Source organism: Phyllobates terribilis, unplaced genomic scaffold (genome assembly GCF_046119375.1).
Source record: "Phyllobates terribilis strain yellow unplaced genomic scaffold, ASM4611937v1 Scaffold_3__8_contigs__length_932513732, whole genome shotgun sequence".
Classification (NCBI taxonomy): domain Eukaryota; kingdom Metazoa; phylum Chordata; class Amphibia; order Anura; family Dendrobatidae; genus Phyllobates; species Phyllobates terribilis.
This window is the reverse complement of record NW_027362763.1, coordinates 474,290,024-474,313,740: the sequence shown is the minus strand read 5'-3', so window position 1 is coordinate 474,313,740 and position 23,717 is coordinate 474,290,024. Positions and strand designations below refer to the sequence as shown.

Here is a 23,717-nt window from a genome sequence, read left to right as displayed (position 1 = left end):
TGGGGCAGAGGCTGTGGCAGTGACCACAGCCTCAGCCCTCTGATGATAACTAGTTTAAGTAGTGCAGCATGCACTGGGATTCTCAAACAAAGCATCATCACAAAGGAAGTAGTAAAGAAAAATAAAGCAGTTACAGTAGATAGATTAGTGAAGGAAAGAAAGGGACTTTTTAATTAAAGTATAATAGAAAAAAATCAGATTATGACATCAAATAGATAGAGATTTAGGATTAAAATAAATTTCATCTTTGGACCACCCCTCTAATCAAAAAGTTGTATTTTATTTTTAGATTGTATATACACTGTGTTCCAAATTATTATGCAAATAATATTTTCTCAGATTTTCCCAAATTACCTATATGAATTGCAGTCATTGTAATTTTCCAGTCAAATAACTATTAGAGTACAATTGAAAGGTTTTTGTACAAACTGCCTATGATAACAGTATATTTTTTAAAAAATAAAAAACTCAAACTGCACTCAAAATGCATGTTCCAAATTATTATGCACAGCTGAGTTTTCAACCTTTTCATTTTAATAAAGAACAAAAAAATGGTCATTTTTGAAATTATAAGCATTAGCAGGTTATTACAAACTGAAATCAAACAGTTTTCAACTCAAAACTTTATTCTAGGTGATGTTACATTTGCACATAGGACCCCTTGTTCGAAAGGAGCTTCTGAACTCTCTCGTCCATTAAATTTGTCAGGTTTTGGATGGTTTCTGCTTTAATTGTTTTGCATGAGGACAGAATACCCTCCCAGAGCTGTTTCTTAGATGTGAACTGCCTCCCGCCATCATAGACACTCCTTTTGATGATGCTCCAGAGGTTCTCAATGGGGTTGAGGTCAGGGGAGCATGAGTGCCACACCATAAGTTTGTCCCCTTTTATGCCCATAGCAGCCAGAGATGCAGATGTGTTATGTGCAGCATGAGACGGGGCATTATCATGCATGAAAATGATCTTGCTGCAGAATGCACGGTTCTTCTTGAACCATGGAAGGAAGTGCTGTTTGAGAAACTCAACATACATTATGGAGTTCATCTTTACCCCTTCAGGGATCCTAAAAGGGCCGACAATCTCTCTCCCCATGATTCCAGCCCAAAACATTACTCCACCTCCTACTTGTTGGCGCCGTAGTCGTGTTTGCATGGGGTGTCCATCAACCAGCCATCCTCCACTGCATCCATCTGGACCATCGAGATCATTTCATGCATGATAATGCCCCGTCTCATGCTGCACATAACACATCTGCATCTCTGGCTGCTATGGGCATAAAAGGGGACAAACTTATGATGTGGTACCCATGCTCCCCTGACCTCAACCCCATTGAGAACCTCTGGAGCATCATCAAAAGGAGTGTTTATGATGGCGGGAGGCAGTTCACATCTAAGCAACAGCTCTGGGAGGTGTAAGGCAGCACTAGTCATCATAATGGGGAATACTCGCTTCGCTGCGACAATCAATGCACACGTGCAATGTCTTTCCGTTTTTAAACAATGCTCAGCAGTTTATTACTTCATAAACCACAGTTCACACAGTCCATCTTAGTCCGCCACCGGCATGTTTACACACTTAACATCCGGGAGTCTCTCAAGTAGCAGACAGGCCCAAGTGGCCCAAGTAACAGCCTTCAGCAAGGTAATAAAATAGCAATGTCCATATTAATGTCCATATAACACAGGGTATTACCTTTGCCGGGTTTAGCTGTCTCAGTCCATTACTCCGCCACCACTGTGGCTTTGCGGCTTCCCAGGTAGGGGTCTCCAGCCGTCGTTCCCTCAAAGGCCACTGACATCCACACAGGATCCAGGCTCTGCCTTTCAGGACTCTTACTCAAACCTCTGCCTTCTAAGGCCACTAGCATCCACACAGGATCCAGGTTCTCTGCCTTTCAGGCACCAGGCTTCACTCGGCCTCACTAGGCCTCACACGGTCGGTGTCCCACACACACGGGAACAGGCCTTACGCCTCTCTCACAGAACACACCTGTCTCCCATCAAGCAGGGTTTATATTTGCATGCCATGCACACACACACACATACTGACAGGACCTTGCTGATGTCACAGTCATGTGATCAGACAGACATTCTGTGCGTGCAGGACCTGTGCTAGGTCACAGTCATGTGACCAGTCACCTGAGGGGGAAGGTACATGGTCAGGTAAAACACATCCTTGACCATTACCGTAATGCCAGCAAGTCGCTGCATTACATATCCCCCCCCTCCGTTCAAACTTGTGGGGTTGAACACATAATATACACAATCACTATAACCCCCCAGCTCTGTTCAAACTTGTGGGGTTGAACACATAATATACACCATGACATTATAACCCCAAGTTCACATAGAGACCATGTACTTTACAATTGTGCTACTCAGCCCCTGGAACATTAGTCAACGACATTAGCCCATTCCTTAGGGACCTACCATTTGTCACTGTCACTGACTTCGTCAGGTCACCTTTCCGGGTCGTAACCTTGTCAGAGCTCCCCCGCTCCCAGCGGTCAGTTGTAACCTTGTCAGGTCTCCCCCGCTCCCAGCGGTCAGTCATGATCTTGTCAGACCTCCCCCGCTCCCAACGGTCAGTCGTAACCTTGTCAGGTCTCCCCCGCTCCCAGGGGTGACCTGACGATCACGTGGACTGCTTACTTTCACCACACCAGACTTCTTGACCATCACCTGCATGGCTCGACCATTTCTCCCAACGAGCTTCCTCACCAGAACATGAGGCACCCGGATGACCTCTTCACACATACTGTGAGCTTTCCTCATCAACTCCATTTGTCTAACGGCTTGTTCCGTCTTCAACCGGAGAAACCGCTTTGTGCGAATACATCGCCAGTGCATGTCACTTAGGATAGCCACCCTCTTCACTGTGACTTCGGTCGTGGACAGGACCACCAGCTGTTTAGCTTCTGAGGTCAAGTACACCTTACAGGCTCCCACGGCCTTCTTAAACTCCTCATGTACGGACTCACTGGTGCATTCTTCCCTCAAATCCTCGGGTACATCTACAAGGCACTTGTACCGAGACGTTTCGGTCTCACCAGTGGTTTCCAGACGATCAACCAGCTCAGGTTTCAGGGGCAACTGACCTCCAGCTTCTTCACCCTGTATGCTTCCCCTGAGCTGACTCACAGCTACAAATTCACGAATTTTCGTCTTGACCACTTCCATCTCATATTTATCTGTGGTTAACACTCTCTTAGCTCTCCTCAGGTCCACCTTCTCATGGTATAAGGGAGTGAGTGCAACGTGTTCGCCCTTTTCCTTCTCCAAGAAGGCCTCGTTCACGGAGTGATACTTTGTCAGGCGACTTTTGAGCCCGGAAACTTCTTCCTCTAGCTCCGCCACTCGCCTCTCAGCGGCCCGTCTCTGAAGCTCTTCCTGCTTCAACTGCTCTTCCAGCAGCAGAGCTCTCTCAGACCTCTCCGTCTCCAACGCACCCACTCGGCTCTCAATAGCCAGTCTCTCACGCTTCTCTTGCGTCCACTGGGTTTGTAGCAACTCCTTGAGCTGCTTGATCTCGGCTCTGACATCCACCGAACCCTCCGAGCCCACATCACTCGAGGAGGTATCTGCTTCATACCTCCCATCACCAGCGGTCAACTCCTGGCCCTGGTCTGTGGCTTTTCCGATGGACTCCTCCATCCCCTCTCGCTCCACTTCCATCTTGCTGACTGTTTCCTTAAGGTACGTCTCCGCCTTCTGGAGAGTATCACAGGACATCTGTAGCTCCTTCACCTGAGCTTCGAGATCTAGGGTCTTTCCCCGGAGATCATCATTCTCCTCACGGGTGTCTTGCAGAGTGGTCTCAACCACTTGGCGCACTTGCTCTGCACCCGCCTTATCCTCCTCTAGTTTTTTCTTCACCTTGAGGAGATCCTCATAATCTCTCTTACTCTGTTGCAGTTCCCTACTGCGTTCACCACACTCCTTCTTGGAGTCACACAGCTCCTGGTTGAGCTGTTTGCGCAGTCGTTCTAGGATTTGTTCGCGTCCAGAAACACCATCCTGCCGCGCCTCCTTCTCAAGCTTCAACTGCAAAACCTCTTCCTTGATTTTGCGGCGGTCCTCCTTAATTGCGTAGAACATTTCCTTCCACTGGTTAATTTCCGCGTGGCTTTGCTCCACGTCTCGCTGCCAGTTCCTCATAAGCTGGTGTATTTTCTGCTGTTCAGACTCCAGGATCAACTGGTCTGAGGACATGTTCCCCAGGTTTTCACATAATTGCTGCACGTCACTCTGACCCTGCTGCCCGATAGGCTCCAGCTCTTGGTCACGACTGGCCGCCTCCTCTTTCAGGGCTGTCAGATCCTTCTGACTCGGTACCGTACTGGAGGTTGCTACTGGCAATGTCACCTCCTCTTCTACCTCTAATGGAGGATCCACACTTGAAGCAAAGGCACACAGTACTACATTCTCTTTATTTTCATTTTCAGCCAAGTCTACAGGAGCAACCTTTTTGAGGCCCTTGCGCCGTCTACGAGATGGGGACTTTCTCACCTCGTCTAGCCCCTCCTGACTGACCTCTCCTGCTACTTTTGTAGTGTCACCGTCAGCTACGGGGTCTGTGTCACTCCCCATGGTGTTGTGGACTAACAGGTCACCTCCCACTTTGACGTCACCCCCTTCTACTGGAGCTACCCCGTTATCAACGGTCACATTGTCATTTTTAGGAGGTACCAACCCACGACCAGTAATTTTTTTGGATTTTCTATCCTCCACGCTGTTTTGAACAACCGCCCCTTTTTTAGACTCCGCCCCCTTTTTAACAACCACACCGGCAGGGAAATTTTTACAAGAAAAATCAATAATAGTCTTAGGACTCAGTTCACAACAGCTCTTACCACCTCCCCGGGCGCTCTGGGACAACACTGGCGCCCCCGGAGAGTTCATAGAATGGTCCACTGTCGCCATTCCATATGGTGCCCACGGCTCCTGTGGTTCCTGCACCATGTCCAGTTTCATGTCCAGTAGACGTTTCTCAAATACCTGCTCCGGTTTTAACAGGCACTTTAATCGCTCTAATCGCTCAATAGCTTCAGACTCAGTTGCTGCTCCTTTCAGAGCCATTTTTATCTGCTCCTGCATTTCCTCAGGACACTATTCACACACCGCTCTTCCCGGAAAAATTTTCGTGGCCCCGCCGAGCACAGCAAACCAGATTTGAGTGCGACGCCAATCTTCGCAACCCCACCGAGTTGCAGCCAGATGCTTTAATCCACACTCGTCGTCCTGTGCCATTGCCCCTAGCAACCGGGCTGCAGATGCCCCTAGCAACCGGGTTGTCGTTGCCGCTAGCAACTGGGCTGCAGTTGCCCGCATTCTCGAACCATATGTAAGGCAGCACTAGTCATCATAATGGGGAATACTCGCTTCGCTGCGACAATCAATGCACACGTGCAATGTCAGCAGTTTATTACTTCATAAACCACAGTTCACACAGTCCATCTTAGTCCGCCACTGGCATGTTTACACACTTAACATCCGGGAGTCTCTCAAGTAGCAGACAGGCCCAAGTGGCCCAAGTAACAGCCTTCAGCAAGGTAATAAAATAGCAATGTCCATATTAATGTCCATATAACACAGGGTATTACCTTTGCCGGGTTTAGCTGTCTCAGTCCATTACTCTGCCACCACTGTGGCTTTGCGGCTTCCCAGGTAGGGGTCTCCAGCCGTCGTTCCCTCAAAGGCCACTGTCATCCACACAGGATCCAGGCTCTGCCTTTCAGGACTCTTACTCAAACCTCTGCCTTCTAAGGCCACTAGCATCCACACAGGATCCAGGCTCTGCCTTTCAGGCACCAGGCTTCACTCGGCCTCACTAGGCCTCACACGGTCGGTGTCCCACACACACGGGAACAGGCCTTACGCCTCTCTCACAGAACACACCTGTCTCCCATCAAGCAGGGTTTATATATGCATCCCGTGCACACACACACACACATACTGACAGGACCTTGCTGATGTCACAGTCATGTGATCAGACAGACATTCTGTGCGTGCAGGACCTGTGCTATGTCACAGTCATGTGACCAGTCACCTGAGGGGGAAGGTACATGGTCAGGTAAAACACATCCTGTACCATTACCGTAATGCCAGCAAGTCGCTGCATTACAGAGGATATTCTGTCCTCATGCAAAACAATTAAAGCAGAAACCATCCAAAACCTGACAAATTCAATGGACGAGAGAGTTCAGAAGCTCCTTTCGAACAAGCGGTCCTATGTGCAAATGTAACATCACCTAGAATAAAGTTTTGAGTTGAAAACTGTTTGATTTCAGTTTGTAATAACCTGCTAATGCTTATAATTTCAAAAATGACCATTTTTTTGTTCTTTGTTAAAATGAAAAGGTTGAAAACTCTGCTGTGCATAATAATTTGGAACATGCATTTTGAGTGCAATTTGAGTTTTTTATTTTTTTTTAAATATACTGTTATCATAGGCAGTTTGTACAAAAACCTTTCAATTGTACTCTAATAGTTATTTGACTGGAAAATTACAATGACTGCAATTCATATAGGTAATTGGGAAAATCTGAGAAAATATTATTTGCATAATAATTTGGAACACAGTGTATTTATATTGTATTATTATTTTTATATGTGGTTGTAAAAACCTCAAATGGTAGCCATGAAAAAGTACATTTCTTCTTGAAAAAATAAGCATTTTAAAGATTCTTATATGGAAAACTAAAAAAAAGCTATAGATCTTGGAATGTGAATGCTCAAAAAGAAACGAAAAAGAATGATTGTTTTAAAAATAGAAAAAAATAATAAAAAATGTTTGAATTTGGTGACATTGTAATGGTAACATATGATATCTCCTGTACTGTCATTATTTATACTATACTGCTTTATCATTTAAAGGAGAAACTAATAGAGAAGGAAAATCATTCATTGTATGAGAGTCTTCAGACTGATAATGTTGAAACTGAAGGGGATATTCTTCAGGGAGAAGTCAATAAGCTTGCCGAGAAGGTTAGAGAAGATTACATGCGCTTATTGTTTGTTTGTTGTGGATACTTATTGTTAATATGTGAGAACATTTGTTACAATGGTGATGTCTGCAGATTGAGAACGACCATTTTGTGTCCTCAGCACTTTCTATAAGATGATTTTTCCACCTTAGCTAGAAGTGGTGAATGCTATATGCCACACTTAAGTCTAAATTGAGTAATTCTTCACTAAGTACAATTTTCCCCGAATGGCCAATATTGAGGCTTTTACCACTTAAAGCATCATTATTGGATGTGGAAATGGGAGTCAGAGCATTACACTATAATTAAGTAGATGAAGTAGACATCATCCAGTTGTGGCAAAAAACGAATATTATATCAAATATATGAGATGCCATGTGGTTTGCTGCTAGAAATATTCATTCTGAAAGAATATCCATTAATGTGGGAAGGTATCAGGATCTAGCTGAGTATGATCAGCAATAAACGTTCATTGTTAATAACATTAGTGATATTTTATACTTCTGAATTGTCCGTAATGGCTATTTATGCACAACACCACCTAATCCAGCTCCTGCACTGGTACAACAAAGCCCATTTGAACCTACTACACATCTTTTCAGGCTTTGTTTAAGAGAAGATTATTTTTCTTACTTAAATGGAAGTATTTTTAGCTAAAAGTCATTTTTGCAATTGGGTTTTCATTAAAAAAAATTGCATTGTTTGCCTTTGGTACACTCTATATTGCATCTGTAGCTGGCTACAGAATGAGTAAACTGAGAATTCCTCAGTGAACTTGCTCTGATTGTGCAAGGGGAGAGTTTTTTTCACCTGTTTTTTATTTAATTCCTCTCAGTTGATTTATGACCAAGATGAATGTGCAGGGAAACAAAGGTCCTGTAAAACCAAATAGTGCAAAATCTTTAAAGCTGCTGTCCGGCCTTAGGTTACAAGTAGTGTTGAGCCACCCCCGTAGTGTTCGGGTTCGGTTCGGTTCGTCGAACACCGGGATGTTCGAGGAACTGTTCGTCGAACTGTTCGTCGAACACCTTAGAACACCGTCGAACACCGTTAAAACCAATGGCAGGCAAACAAAAACACATAGAAACACATAGAAAACACCTTCAAAGGTGTCCAAAAGCTGACAAACTGCTCAGAAGACGCTTTCTTTAAAAAAGCCGGCCGGCAATTCAGCAGCGGCATACACCGGTACCCGACAATTTAGACAAGAAGGAATAGAGCCTCACACATAGATTAGATAGATAGAAACATGTCAGTCACATATATATGAAGTACAGTGACAGTGTTGCTTACTGTACTTGTCATTTAGTGTAAAGGATTTATTAAAAAATATAATAGTGTTTTCATGCACTGTCTCTTTAAGAAAGCCGGCCGGCAATTCAGCATCTGTACCCGACAATTTATAACAGACAGAATAGAGCTTCACACATAGATTAGATAGAAACATGTCAGTCACATATATATGAAGTACAGTGATAGTGTTGGTTACTGTACTTGTCATTTAGTATTAAAATAAAGGATTTATTATTAAAAAAAATTGGCGTGGGGTTCCCCTTAATTTTAGTCTCTAGCGGAGGTTAAGCAGACAGCTGGGGCAGATGTTTGAAGCCTGGGAAGTGGGTAATACCCACGGAGCTTCCCAGGCTACTAATATGAGCCCCCAGCTGAATACCTAGCCTTTACTAGCTATTAAAATGGGGGACCCCCCCAAAAAAATGACGTGGGGTCCCCCCTAATTTAATAGCTAGCAAAGGCTAGGCAGACAGCTGGGGGCTGATATTAATAGCCCAGGAAGGGAGCCATGAATATTGGCCCCCTCCCAGGCTAGAAACACCAGCCGTCAGCCGCCCCAGAAATGGCGCATTCATAGGATGCGCCAATTCTGGCACTTAGCCTCGCTCTTCCACGCTGCCCTGTAGTGGTGGCAGGGGGTAATAGGGCTGGGGTTGATGTCAGCTTATAATGCCAGCTGACATCAAGCCCAGGTTAGTAATGGAGAGGCGTCTATAAGACACCCCCATTACTAACCCCATAGTCAAAGTTAAAAGAAAACACAAACACCCAGAATAAAGTCCTTTAATTGAAATAAAGACACAATCCTTTATTGTTCTAAATTAAACCATACTTACCATCACGCCCATTCCAGCTGAAGCCAACGATCTCCTGCAATAAAAGAAAAATAATAAAGCAACATCATCCTTACCTTTCCATGGTTCCCACGACAGCTTCAGCTCTGCTACATCGAGATGACAGGCTGGACCGCAGCAAAACGCTGCCATCCAGCCTGTCATCCCGCAGACACTGAGAAGCGCAGGCTTGCTTGCGCTCTGCAGTGTCTGGCTGTGACGGCATAAAGATGAGACGAGTTCATGTCCAATGAACTCGGCGCACCTCATGCACGTCACTGACAGCGTGGGAAAATTCTCACGCTGAAGCGCTGAGTGCAGGAGAATTCTCCCACGCTGTCAGTGACGTGCATAAGGTGAGCTCATGTCCAATGAACTCAGCTCACCTCCTGCACGTCACTGACAGCGTGGGAGAATTCTCCTGCACTCAGCGCTTCAGTGTGAGAATTCTCCCACGCTGAAGCGCTGAGTGCAGGAGAATTTTCCCACGCTGTCAGTGACGTGCATGAGGTGAGCCGAGTTCATTGGACATTAACTCGGCTCATCTGGATGCCCTCACAGAGAGACACTGTGGAGCGCAAGCAAGCCTGCGCTTCTCAGTGTCTGCGGGATGACAGGCTGGATGGCAGCGTTCTGCTGCGGTCCAGTCTGTCATCTCGATGTAGCAGAGCTGAAGCTGTCATGGGAACCATGGAAAGGTAAGGATGATGTTGCTTTATTATTTTTCTTTTATTTCAGGAGATCGTTGGCTTCAGCTGGAATGGGCGTGACGGTAAGTATGGTTTAATTTAGAACAATAAAGAATTGTGTGTTTATTTCAATTAAAGGACTTTTTTCTGGGTGTTGTGTTTTTTTTAAATACTTTACTAGAAATTCATGGTGGTCATGTCTAATATTGGCGTGACCCCATGAATTTTGGGCTTAGGGCCAGCTGATAATGCCAAGCTGGCCCTAACCCCTTTATTACCCAGTGAGCCACCGCATCAGGGCCCTGGATGAGTTGGGTACAGCGCCAGAAGATGGCGCTTCTATGAACGCGCCATTTTCCGGGGTGGCTGCGGACTGCAATTTGCAGCGGGGGTGGCCCAGAAAGCTTGGGCCTCCCTGCGCTGCGGATTCCAGCCCCCAGCTGCCTAGTTGTACCTGGCTGGACACAAAAAAAGGCGAAGCCCCACGTCAATTTTCTTTAAATTATTTCATGAAATAATTAAGAAAAAAAGGGCTTCCCTATATTGTTGTGTCCGGCCAGGTACAAATAGGCAGCTGGTGGTTGGGGGCAGCCCGTTCCTGCCTGCTGCACCTGACTGGACACAAATATAGTGCGAAGCCCCACGTCAATTTTTTTTTAATTATTTCATGAATTTCCTGAAATAATTTAAAAAAATTGAAGTGGGGCTTCGCACTATATTTGTGTCCAGCCAGGTACAGCAGGCAGGAACGGGCTGCCCCCAACCACCAGCTGACTATTTGTACCTGGCCGGACACAACAATATAGGGAAGGCCTTTTTTTCTTAATTATTTCATGAATTTCATGAAATAATTAAAAAAAAAATACGTGGGGCTTCGCCCTATTTTTGTGTCCAGCCAGGTACAACTAGGCAGCTGGGGGCTGGAATCTGCAGCGCAGGGAGGCCCAAGCTTTCTGGGCCCCCCCCCCGCTGCAAATTGCAGTCCGCAGCCACCCCGGAAAATGGCGCGTTCATAGAAGCGCCATCTTCTGGCGCTGTACCCAACTCATCCAGGGCCCTGGTGCGGTGGCTCACTGGGTAATAAAGGGGTTAGGGCCAGCTTGGTATTATCAGCTGGCCCCAAGCCCAAAATTCATGGGGTCACGCCAATATTAGACATGACCGCCATGAATTTCTAGTAAAGTATTTAAAAAAAACACAACACCCAGAATAAAGTCCTTTAATTGAAATAAACACACAATTCTTTATTGTTCTAAACTAAACTATACTTACCATCACGCCCATTCCAGCTGAAGCCAACCATCTCCTGCAATAAAAGAAAAATAATAAACCAACCTCATCCTTACCTTTCCATGGTTCCCACGACAGCTTCAGCTCTGCTACATCGAGATGACAGGCTGGACCGCAGCAGAACGCTGCCATCCAGCCTGTCATGCCGCAGACACTGAGAAGAGCAGGCATGCTTGCGCTCCTCAGTGTCTCGCTGTGACGGCATCCAGATGAGCCGAGGTCATGTCCAATGAACTCGGCTCACCTCATGCACGTCACTGACAGCGTGGGAAAATTCTCACGCTGAAGTGCTGAGTGCAGGAGAATTCTCCCACGCTGTCAGTGACGTGCATGAGGTGAGCTCATGTCCAATGAACTCAGCTCACCTCATGCACCTCACTGACAGCGTGGGAAAATTCTCCTGCACTCAGCGCTTCAGCGTGAGAATTCTCCCACGCTGTAAGTGACGTGCATGAGGTGAGCCGAGTTCATTGGACATGACCTCGGCTCATCTTTATGCCGTCACAGAGAAACAATGTGGAGCGCAAGCAAGCCTGCTCTTCTCAGTGTCTGCGGGATGAACGGCTGGATGGCAGCGTTCTGCTGCGGTCCAGCCTGTCATCTCGATGTAGCAGAGCTGAAGCTGTCGTGGGAACCATGGAAAGGTAAGGATGAGGTTGCTTTATTATTTTATTTTTATTACAGGAGATCGTTGGCTTCAGCTGGAATGGGCGTGATGGTAAGTATGGTTTAATTTAGAACAATAAAGAATTGTGTCTTTATTTCAATTAAAGGACTTTATTCTGGGTGTTGTGTTTTCTTTAAACTTTCACTATGGGGTTAGTAATGGGGGTGTCTTATAGACGCCTCTCCATTACTAACCTGGGCTTGATGTCAGCTGGCATTATAAGCTGACATCAACCCCAGCCCTATTACCCCCTGCCACCGCACCAGGGCAGCGTGGAAGAGCGAGGCTAAGTGCCAGAATTGGTGCATCCTATGAATGCGCCATTTCTGGGGCGGCTGACGGCTGGTGTTTCTAGCCTGGGAGGGGGCCAATATTCATGGCTCCCTTCCTGGGCTATTAATATCAGCCCCCAGCTGTCTGCCTAGCCTTTGCTAGCTATTAAATTAGGGGGGACCCCACGTCATTTTTTTTGGGGGTCCCCCATTTTAATAGCTAGTAAAGGCTAGGTATTCAGCTGGGGGCTCATATTAGTAGCCTGGGAAGCTCCGTGGGTATTACCCCCTTCCCAGGCTTCAAACATCTGCCCCAGCTGTCTGCTTAACCTCCGCTAGAGCCTAAAATTAAGGGGAACCCCACGCCAATTTTTTTAATAATAAATCCTTTATTTTAATACTAAATGACAAGTACAGTAACCAACACTATCACTGTACTTCATATATATGTGACTGACATGTGTCTATCTATCTAATCTATGTGTGAAGCTCTATTCTGTCTGTTATAAATTGTCGGGTACCGCTGCTGAATTGCCGGCCGGCTTTCTTAAAGAGACGGTGCATGAAAACACTATTATTTTTTTTAATAAATCCTTTACACTAAATGACAAGTACAGTAAGCAGCACTTTCACTGTACTTCGTATATATGTGGCTGACATGTTTATATCTATCTAATCTATGTGTGAAGCTCTATTCTTTCGGTTCTAAATTGTCGGGTACCGGTGTATGCCGCTGCTGAATTGCCGGCTTTTCATGTTTCACTGTTGGCACTGTTCCCATCGATTTGGGCAATCACTGTAATGCCACAACCACCATGGCTGTGGCATTACAGTGAGTGGCAGACAATCCCTGCATGATTGGTGCTCTAAATAGCACCAGACATGCAGGACACGCTTTTGGTGCACGAACAGTTATCGAACATAACCTCGAACAGCCGAATTTTTTGCAAATCGTTCGGGTTCGTCGAACAACTCGAACACCGCCCCAAACAGCTCGAATTTGAGATTGGCGAACAGTTCTAGTCGAACACCGCTCATCTCTAGTTACAAGTCTGCAATCTATGTGTGTGCACTATGAGTATTCTCCGGTGCTGCCGTCATGTAAACACAAGTATGCGATTTGCATATTGCTGGCCACATTCCGACTAGACTTGCCCATCTAGTCGGCATGTGACTGCATGTATTCAAATCACATACTTGTGGTCCAGCGCCTGCTGCTCCCAGCATCGGAGAAGCATCACAGCGCACAGTGCGTGTAATGTTAGGATTTACAAATCTTATATCATAAGACCGGACAATCCCTTTAATGGAACCAAATCAAAATAAATTATTATTTAAGTACAAATGTTGTTAAGTAGATTTATGTAATTTAGCAATATAAATATTGAATCCATATAAAATGTTTACGTTGGGTGTGTGTATGTGCACTAAGTACAGCCAGCAGTGCATGGAACGTGCGGCACAGAAATCAGAACATGAAGCGCTTTCTGTCCATACGGAATATAACACTGTGAACTTCTATTGACATTGGCTATATGTAGGGAAACCGAGCACAGATGAAAAGTCAGCGGGTACACAAGGAAACCACCGAAACGTTGGACCATGCAAAGATGACTGCAGAACAAATTAGTGATATAGAAGACGGCGCCCAAGGTAAAGAACATGTTACTTTTAGTCTAGTTACAGTTATTCTACATTTATTATTATTATTATTAAAAGCGTGTTTGCCATTTTAAAGAATTTGACGGAAAAACAACAGCGGATATCACCAAAATGAAAAGTGACAAAAGAAAAAACGTAAATGATGAAACGGGTCCTATGTTCCTAGATAAATGGCTTCACACAGCAACTAGAAATATGTTTATTCCATATTAGGCAGGGGATGTTATTATTTAGAACGAATAGTTACACAATTTTTCCAATTTTTTTCTTTGTGATTTCCAAGATCTTGTCAATCGGTTACTCTCACATGATCACAATGTTTCTTCGTCATTGTTATGCACACGCCCGGGCTAAGCGGCGTGTGCGTGTGATTGGTAGTGATTCCACTGGACCGTGCCGGAGAGTGAATGCCTGGAGGGGCGTGACTAAGTATTCACCCGATCCGACCAGGGTCGCACGACGGCATACGACGCCAGTGCACCAAGGAGGAACCGAGCAGAGGGACCAGGTGCTACTCCAGGACAGACCCCGGACACGGCTGTTGACCCACACAGGGGAATACAGGAACAGGCTGGTAGGCTGGCACACAGACTGGTGGGTATAGGCAGGCACGACTGGTATGCAGGCAGGCGGGTATGCAGGCAGGGGGGTAAAGGCAAGCACAGCTAGAGTGCAGACAGGGAGGCACTAGCAGGTAGGAACACAGGCGGGATAGGACCCAGTACACACCGGGACTCAGGAACAATACAGGCAGAGGGTTACAAGCAGGAGTTAGGTACGAGTTCAGACTCTGCAGAAAAAGGAAGGGAACGGACATAGAGGTAAAACAGGTAAAGGACAGGAGAGAGTTCAGACTGGAACTGAGTGTACGGAGGAGACCGACACTGCAGAGGGATACAGGAGCGGGTCTGGGAATACGGCCCCCAGAGAGGCGGAACGAACAGGCAAGGAGCGTGTTCAGACAGGACAGACCAGACACAGGAGCGGGTCTAGGAAATCGGCCCCCAGAGAGGCGGAAGGAACAGGCTAGGAGCGTGTTCAGACAGGACAGACAAGATAACACAGAAAGGACTCAGTTCAGAAACGGGAGCTGATACCGCAAAGCAGGAGACATACAGGACTCAGTTCAGACACGGGAACTGATACAAAAAGCAGGAGACAAGAGACGGGACCTGGCACCTTCAGAGTGCAAGCACACACTGAAGGAAACACTATGCTCAGGCCGGGATAGAAGGGAGCTGCTGAGCTATATACCAAGTGACAGACAGCAATAGGCTGAGGACGCACAAGGGGTGTGACCCACAGCAGGTACAAAAGGCAGGAAGTGATCGGGCGCCGCCCTTAAGCAGCAGAAACAGACACAAACAGACAGCATGGAGGGAAGCCAGAGAGACATTCTGGACAGGAGATCAAGTGCGCCCTCTTGCACAGTGGGAGATGGACCACCATGCAAGGACGCCGCCAGGTATGTTACAGTACCTCCCCCCTTACGCCCCCTCTTCTTCAGGCCTGCCAGAATCTTCTGCAGGGAATTCGAGGACCAGTCGTTCACTGGGTTGGAGGGGGACAGAGACTTAAGGGTAATCTCTGCTTCGAGGTACATCTTGTCAAGCTCACAGGAAGAAATAGACGGGTTATCAGGTACATAATGAGGAAAAGTCACTGTCTCTTTGTTATCTGGTGGTATCCCGGAGGATTCAGGAAACAACTGGAGGTCCTCCGCCGGGTCAGAAGAGTGCAGAGGCTCAGAGAAAACAACTGCTTCAGAGTACACTAGGTCGGACTCACTGGAGGAAGCAGGCGAGGTATCGGGTACCGAGTATAGGAAAGTCTCTGTCCATTCACCACCAGGTGGCACCCCGAAGGGTTCTGGAGACAGCTGGCGGTCCTCCGCCTGGTCAGAGGGGTGTAGAGACTCACGGGTAACCTCTGCTTCAGAGTACACTAGGTCGGACTCACTGGAGGAAGCAGGCGAGGTATCGGGTACCGAGTATAGGAAAGTCTCTGTCCATTCACCACCAGGTGGCACCCCGAAGGGTTCTGGAGACAGCTGGCGGTCCTCCGCCTGGTCAGAGGGGTGTAGAGACTCACGGGTAACCTCTGCTTCAGAGTACTCTAGGTCGGACTCACTGGACGAAGCAAGCGAGGTATCAGATCCAGGATATAGGAAAGTCTCTGTCCATTCACCACCAGGTGGCACCCCGAAGGATTCTGAACACAACTGGAGGTCCTCCGCCTGGTCGGAGGGGTGTAGAGACTCAGGAGTAACCTCTGCTTCGGAGTACACTAGGTTGGACTCACTGGACGAAGCGAGCGAGGTATCAGGTACAGAGTATAGGAGAGTCTCTGTCCTTTCGCTACCAGGTAGCACCCCGAAGGGTTCAGGAGACAACTGGAGATCCTCCGCCTGGTCGGAGGGGTGTAGAGACTCGGAGGTAACTACCACTTTGGGGTACCCATTGTCAGGCTCACAGGACGAAGCGGACAAAGTATTGAGTACCGGGTGTAGAGAAGTCTCTCTCCATTTGTCATCGAGTGGTATCCCGGAGGGTTCAGGAGGCAACAGGGGATCCTCCGCCAGGTAGTAGAGGTGCACAGACTCTGAGGTAACCACAGCTTTGGAGCATCCTTGGACATGCACACCGGTTAAAGAGAAAGAAGCATCTGATGCCGGGTGCAGGAAGTTCTCCTGTGTGGAGTCTGGATGGGCAGAAGTCTCTTCGGGCAGGAGAACTGGTGCACTACCCACGCACATCACCCATTGGGGTTTCTCCGGGATACAGGGAGATGAAGCTTCAGTAGGGACTTCAAGGTTGGGGTCAGGAGGTCTCAGGGAGGACAGACCCTGGCGTGACGGCTTGCCTCTAAGTCTAGCACGTCTGGACTGCCTCTTGAGGTTGAGAGAAGTATTCCGGAAAGCGTAGTCACCCTGTGAGGATTCTGGGTGGGCAGTAGTCTCATTGGGCTGGAGGACTATTGCGCTACCCACACACATTACCCGTCGGGGCTGCTCCGGGATATTGGGGAGTGAAGCTTCAGCAGGGGCTTCAGAGTTAGGGTCCTCGAAGACCATATGAAAGGCCACCAGGAAGGCCTGCAGGTCAAGGATGACAGGATCCCATGCTTCCCATAGGGGGGTGACCCATTTCAAGGCATCACCCGCTAGGTAGTCAATCATAAAGGCCACTTTAGCCCAATCGGAAGGAAAATAGAGAGGGTAGGCCTTAAAGTGTAGCATGCATTGCTCCACAAATGCACGACACTGTCTTGGATCCCCATAGTAACGTGGCGGATCCGCAGGAACGAGAGCTGATAGATCCATCTGGACGGGTGCGTAATTCGCCTGGAACTCAGCTAAAGGGGGGAAAAAAATTTATTTATTTATTTTAATGCATGTATTCGCTGGAAAAACTTCTCAAAGAGCGAAGGCCGTGGGGCTCAACGGGAACCATGGCCTGAGCATGCTGTTATGCACACGCCCGGGCTAAGCGGCGTGTGCGTGTGATTGGTAGTGATTCCACTGGACCGTGCCGGAGAGTGAATGCCTGGAGGGGCGTGACTAAGTATTCACCCGATCCGACCAGGGTCGCACGACGGCATACGACGCCAGTGCACCAAGGAGGAACCGAGCAGAGGGACCAGGTGCTACTCCAGGACAGACCCCGGACACGGCTGTTGACCCACACAGGGGAATACAGGAACAGGCTGGTAGGCTGGCACACAGACTGGTGGGTATAGGCAGGCACGACTGGTATGCAGGCAGGCGGGTATGCAGGCAGGGGGGTAAAGGCAAGCACAGCTAGAGTGCAGACAGGGAGGCACTAGCAGGTAGGAACACAGGCGGGATAGGACCCAGTACACACCGGGACTCAGGAACAATACAGGCAGAGGGTTACAAGCAGGAGTTAGGTACGAGTTCAGACTCTGCAGAAAAAGGAAGGGAACGGACATAGAGGTAAAACAGGTAAAGGACAGGAGAGAGTTCAGACTGGAACTGAGTGTACGGAGGAGACCGACACTGCAGAGGGATACAGGAGCGGGTCTGGGAATACGGCCCCCAGAGAGGCGGAACGAACAGGCAAGGAGCGTGTTCAGACAGGACAGACCAGACACAGGAGCGGGTCTAGGAAATCGGCCCCCAGAGAGGCGGAAGGAACAGGCTAGGAGCGTGTTCAGACAGGACAGACAAGATAACACAGAAAGGACTCAGTTCAGAAACGGGAGCTGATACCGCAAAGCAGGAGACATACAGGACTCAGTTCAGACACGGGAACTGATACAAAAAGCAGGAGACAAGAGACGGGACCTGGCACCTTCAGAGTGCAAGCACACACTGAAGGAAACACTATGCTCAGGCCGGGATAGAAGGGAGCTGCTGAGCTATATACCAAGTGACAGACAGCAATAGGCTGAGGACGCACAAGGGGTGTGACCCACAGCAGGTACAAAAGGCAGGAAGTGATCGGGCGCCGCCCTTAAGCAGCAGAAACAGACACAAACAGACAGCATGGAGGGAAGCCAGAGAGACATTCTGGACAGGAGATCAAGTGCGCCCTCTTGCACAGTGGGAGATGGACCACCATGCAAGGACGCCGCCAGGTATGTTACAGTCATGAGATAGACAAACAGGAACTCAACTCGACTGATAACTGGACTGTAAGCGTAATCCCCCACAATTGCATGATCGGCTCATGACCACGGATACTGGAAGCCTGTGCTAGTATTTCTTCTGCGGTGTTGCTATCAGTGTGTCAAGAGTGGGAGAAGAGCGCTGCATGGACAATCCAACACAATGGGCAGCACTTTGAATACATTTTATAGCTGGTCATAAACTTGTAAAAAACTCATGAAAAAATAAAGTTACATTAAAACCAAGCACACCATTGTTTTTCTTATGAAATTCTCAATAAGTTTGATGTGTTACATGACCCTCTTCCCATTGAAAAAAATAAAGTTGGATCCAAAATGGCCGACTTAAAAATGGCCGCCATGGTCACCACCCATCTGGAAAAGTTTTCCCCCTCCCACATACTAATGTGCCACAAACAGGAAGTTGATATCACCAACCATTCCCATTTAATTTAGGTGCATCCATATAAATGGCCCACCCTGTATTACCGATCTTTCTGTGCACATTGGAAGTGCGGTTGGACTGTCAACAGGCAAGTAAATGACTGCCGATCGGCAAACATGTAGCTCATCAGGGGTAATTTAACAACACTAGTCAACAAGTGTAAAGGCACCCTTCTATTCAAGAAGCAAAGGACTGCACTACTAAGGTGAATGGGAGTTTCTAGCCATACCAACCTCAAATCCTTTTATCTTCATATCATAAACCCCAAGAGCCACTGACTGCTGTCTGTAGACTGCAGTTTATCACATATCTCTGTTTTGCTCCTGTCCATATGGCTTATGTAATCCTGAACTCCAGTGACCTCTCAGTCACAAGTCCCACAAGTCACAGTGTCTGTTATCTCTACTTGCTGTCATTTATTCTGTATGTGATCAGATGAAGAAAAATTGATTCTCTATCAAAAAAAAAAAAAGTAGAGTGCCTTTCCATAATGGCATTCACTTGTTTTTCTGTTCAATTGACAAATGATCCAGATAATGGCACTGGTACAATAGACTGACACTTTCTGCTTCACTGTTCATTATCCAATGCAGCAAATTTGCAGAGAGCAGCTGTTGAGTTGGTGATTACTGCCGATCGCCGCTTTGTATGCCTTGACTACTGTCAGAAGTGTCTCGGCTTGTCGTCTGAGGAACAGAATACTGTGTCACATACTATTGTAAATGTTGCAAATCTCTCATGTTCCTAAACAAAAAAAACAAAATCACAGATAACATTTTAAAATCTGTTACATGAAGACATAATTTACAAGTTGAGTTACTTTATAAACAAATTATAGAATTTCTCTTGATCTGCTCCAGACAATAGCATAGCAATGACGTCATACACAAAGAGCAGTTGTAGTTGCGCGCTGGTGGTAAGGAGGTCAAAATCCACCTGTGACACATAAAAAGACATCAGTAATATGCCAGGTTTACATGGTTGATATTTCACCATCCCCAGACCTGAGCTTGTAATCTGTTACATCCATATACAAACTCACTCTTTCTACTTCTGCATCTAACGCTAGGCTATGCCCCAGTTTTATTGGGGATGACTTTGGGAAACACTAAAGCAGTTCTGGGACTTGTGATGCTGGGTTAATAGCTGAGTATTTTTATATTCTTAGCTTCCTACTATGAGTCTTGGGTAGTGCCACACTTTATTAACACCCCTAGCAGTCTGTTTACAGTTATTGGTTTCACTTACTCTGGTTCATCCCTACTTCCCAGTTCTGGCTCAGCCAGTTTATTCATGTCCTTGACCCAGCTTATGATTTGACTGCCTGACAGTCTTTTGATTTTGATCCTGACTTTAACCTCCTGATTCTGAACGTCTTTCTGACTATTTTCTTCTACCCGCTCCACCGGCCAGCAACCTTTCCATGGACTCAAGCCATGGGGCCCTGTGTAAATCCAGATCCCTGTACTGGAGTAAAAGGGTGAAGGTCAGGGTTCCCCAGGAACCTTCTAGACAGAATGGCTTGCATAAAACCTGTCTGTGAAGCCCCATAAAGAGCTGCCTGCCTGCCACTGACAGTGCTTTCTTACACAATTTCTTATATGCCTAATATGCTGAAAGTTTGGGTCACATGACGCACAGTCAGTCCAGGTACTGTGGTCTGGACTGTCGTAATCTGGACTAATTAATGGCAAATAGTTGGTGGAGCCTTCTTTCAAATTTTGTATTGGGGCCCGGCTGCTTTAGGTTACATCCTAAATTATAATCTAAATCTGGACATACAAATTAGATAAATATTGGCTAATCATGTTCTTTTTTACTGGACCAACCTACAGTACCATGTTTAACGGGTTTACTGCGACAGAGAGGAGCCAGAAGACCACACTGTCTGATTTCTAGTATTGAGAGAGTATGTTCTATTAACCCTTTTGCCGAGTTTGCTCGGGCCGAACTCCGAGTATTTATAGCTGCTCGGTGATATGGTTGAATCGCTCACGTGTGCATGATTTACGACTGTTTGACAGTTTTATTACATGTGAGGAATGTGTAAAAATAGACATTCCTCACATGTAATAAAGCTGTCAAACAGTTGCAAATCATGCACACGGGAGCGATTCAACCATATCACCGAGCAGCTATAAATACTCGGAGCTCGGCCCGAGCATACTCGGACAGAACATACTCGCTCAACACTACTGATTTCCCCTACTCCTGCACTTAGGAGAAGCACTTCATCTTCATATTAAATGGTGTAGGTCTCTTCTAGCAGTGCAGGGGTTAATCCGTTTCAGTTGAGGGCTCCTGGAAGCTTGCTTGTGATGATGCTCTCAGCTGTTCCGTGTTGGCCACTCCCTTCTCCTATATATACTGGCCTCTGGCAATCAGGAAGTGCCAGAGCCAGCTTCATTGCTGCATGGTTTCAGTAGTTGGTGGAGTGTTGTTGTTTGAGGAGGTGTTTGCTGGATTTATCTAAGACTGTTGCTTGGTTTTGGTAGTATGCAATTCCTCTCATACTTTGTTTTTTTTTTCCCATCCTTCACTTCCCAGTGTTTCCCTCTGTTGTTTGTGAGTGCAAATGTGTATGATTGGTATTTTCCTTTATACCTGTTTGTATTACCTTGTTAGCCTGGTTGGTGTATTGCCATACACTACTACTCCCCTCTTTCCTGGATGGGGGAGGGAATAGACTGAGGGCAGATTCAGGAGCTCAGCAAGGTACGTGGCCCTGGCGTCTTCACCATTAGAAGTAATCTGGGGAACAGGGATAGCTAGGGCGCCCCTAGTGTTAGGGACAGGGAAGGAGCCCCTGGCCCCGGGATACCAGACCTCAGAGTCATGACACCAGGTCTTTATGTGAGCCTTTAGGCTCTCCCCCAATGATAGCTGGATTAAAACACAGCTCTAGTGGCATCAGGTGGCATCTTACCTTCCCCTCCTTATTCAGAATACATGCATGCCTGTACGTATGTACAGGGTGTTGGGATACATAGCTATCCACACTGCATGGATCATACTACACAATTTGCACAAAGTTTGTAACTATGAGAAAAATCAGTTTTTAATTTTAACATTCTTAATTATTTTCATTTTTCCACAGAAACACTTGCAAAACTAAAGCATTATGAATCATTACAAGGAGAAGTCAGTCCATCTGATCGTGTTAAGACCATGAAGGAAGCAGCACAAATGCTCAAAGACCTTGCACGCCTAAACTTTGATTTGCCAAGGAAGCTAGTTTTGGATGAGACACAAAATGCATATTACTGTGAGTTAACTCATGCATTTTAAGTCACCTTCTATTATTCAGCACCTAAAGACCAATATGGGGCATTCCCATTTTAGCTATTCATGGCTGAATTGGGAATATCAATTTTTATGAGGTGGCCTCAAGTGGTCAGTAGAGATGAGCGTTGTTCTACTCGAACTGTTCGCCAATCTCAAATTCGAGCTGTTTTGGGCGGTGTTCGAGCCGTTCGGCGAACACGAACAATTTGAGAAAAATTCGGCTGTTCGAGGTTATGTTCGATAACTGTTCGTGCACCAAAATCATAACTGGATTTTTTCTCAGTAATGATGAAAATTAATGTTAATACGCAGTTTGAGTGTACAGCGGGGTGGGGGGAGGGGCAGGGGATGGATCTCTGCAGGAACAATGAAGATCTCCATTTTTTTTTTCTCTTTCCCGCATTTACAGTGGGGAGGTGCAATCTGTCAGCCTATCAGCAGCGCACACACGGAGCAAAGTGCTTTTTTTCACACAAGCAAGGGCATGTGTCATTGGCAGTGTATGTCACATGTCCTTGCCCTATAAGACCAAGCCATTTTCCCCGTCGCCACCATTTTCTCACTGCTGCAGCTGCGTGTTAGACGGCACCGCTGTTGCTGTGTGCGCTATACCTTGTTAATTTCAAGCCAATTTTCGCACAAATCTACAGATAGCTTGGGAGTAGGGAATAGTTGTGATTGCAGTCCTTTTAAGGACTAGGTTACAGCATTTCCTACGACTTTTATCAGGCAGGTCTGTGCTCTTAAATAGATAGATTGTGGGAGTAAAGACTAATTGTAATTGGAGTCCTTTTCAGGACTAGGTTACATCAGTTCCTATCAGTTTTTGCCAGGCAGGTCTGTGCCAGTGCTGTGCAAGTTTTTTTCACAGCATTTGGCTGAATCTAGCAAAGCTAATCCTTTTTGGCCTATTGCAGAGTGTGTTAGTCAGTGGAGTAGCCTATCTGTGTTGCAAGATATACCACCTGTGTATAGAATACCAATTTTTTTACTGCACCTAGTGAAGTAAAATCTTTTGGGCATAGCATCATTCTATTAGTCCATCTATACTGACCTCCATCAGGTTGCAAATTGAATATAATTTTTTTCTGCATCTAGCTCTGAAAAAATATTGGGCTTCTAGCTGTGTGTGGGACTTGTTGTATTAGTCCATCTATACTGACCTCCATCAGGTTGCAAACTGAATATATTTTTTTCTGCATCTACCTCTGAAAAAATATTGGGCTTCTAGCTGTGTGTGGGACTTGTTCTATTAATCCATCTATACAGACCTCCATCAGGTTGCAAACTGAATATATTTTTTTCTGCATCTACCTCTGAAAAAATATTGGGCTTCTAGCTGTGTGTGGGACTTGTTGTATTAGTCCATCTATACTGACCTCCATCAGGTTGCAAACTGAATATATTTTTTTCTGCATCTACCTCTGAAAAAATATTGGGCTTCTAGCTGTGTGTGGGACTTGTTCTATTAATCCATCTATACAGACCTCCATCAGGTTGCAAACTGAATATATTTTTTTCTGCATCTAGCTCTGAAAAAATATTTGGCCTTCTAGTAGTGTGTGGGACTTTCTCTATTAGTCCATCTATACTGACCTCCATCAGGTTGCAAATTGAATATAATTTTTTTCTGCATCTAACCCAGCCAATAGTTTTGGCCTAATAAC

The 23,717-nt window shown here is 46.4% G+C and overlaps 1 protein-coding gene across 1 annotated transcript in view; it reads left to right on the top strand.

Annotated features, from left to right (window-relative positions):
• The window catches only part of LAMA4 (laminin subunit alpha 4), a 192,251-nt gene that overhangs the window by 88,632 nt on the left and 79,902 nt on the right, over positions 1-23,717 (top strand). Inside the window, exons 10-12 of the mRNA XM_073675872.1 lie at positions 6,876-6,986; positions 13,571-13,682; positions 21,863-22,030. Coding sequence (XP_073531973.1) covers positions 6,876-6,986; positions 13,571-13,682; positions 21,863-22,030 — 391 coding nt within the window. The remainder of the gene's footprint in view (positions 1-6,875; positions 6,987-13,570; positions 13,683-21,862; positions 22,031-23,717) is intronic.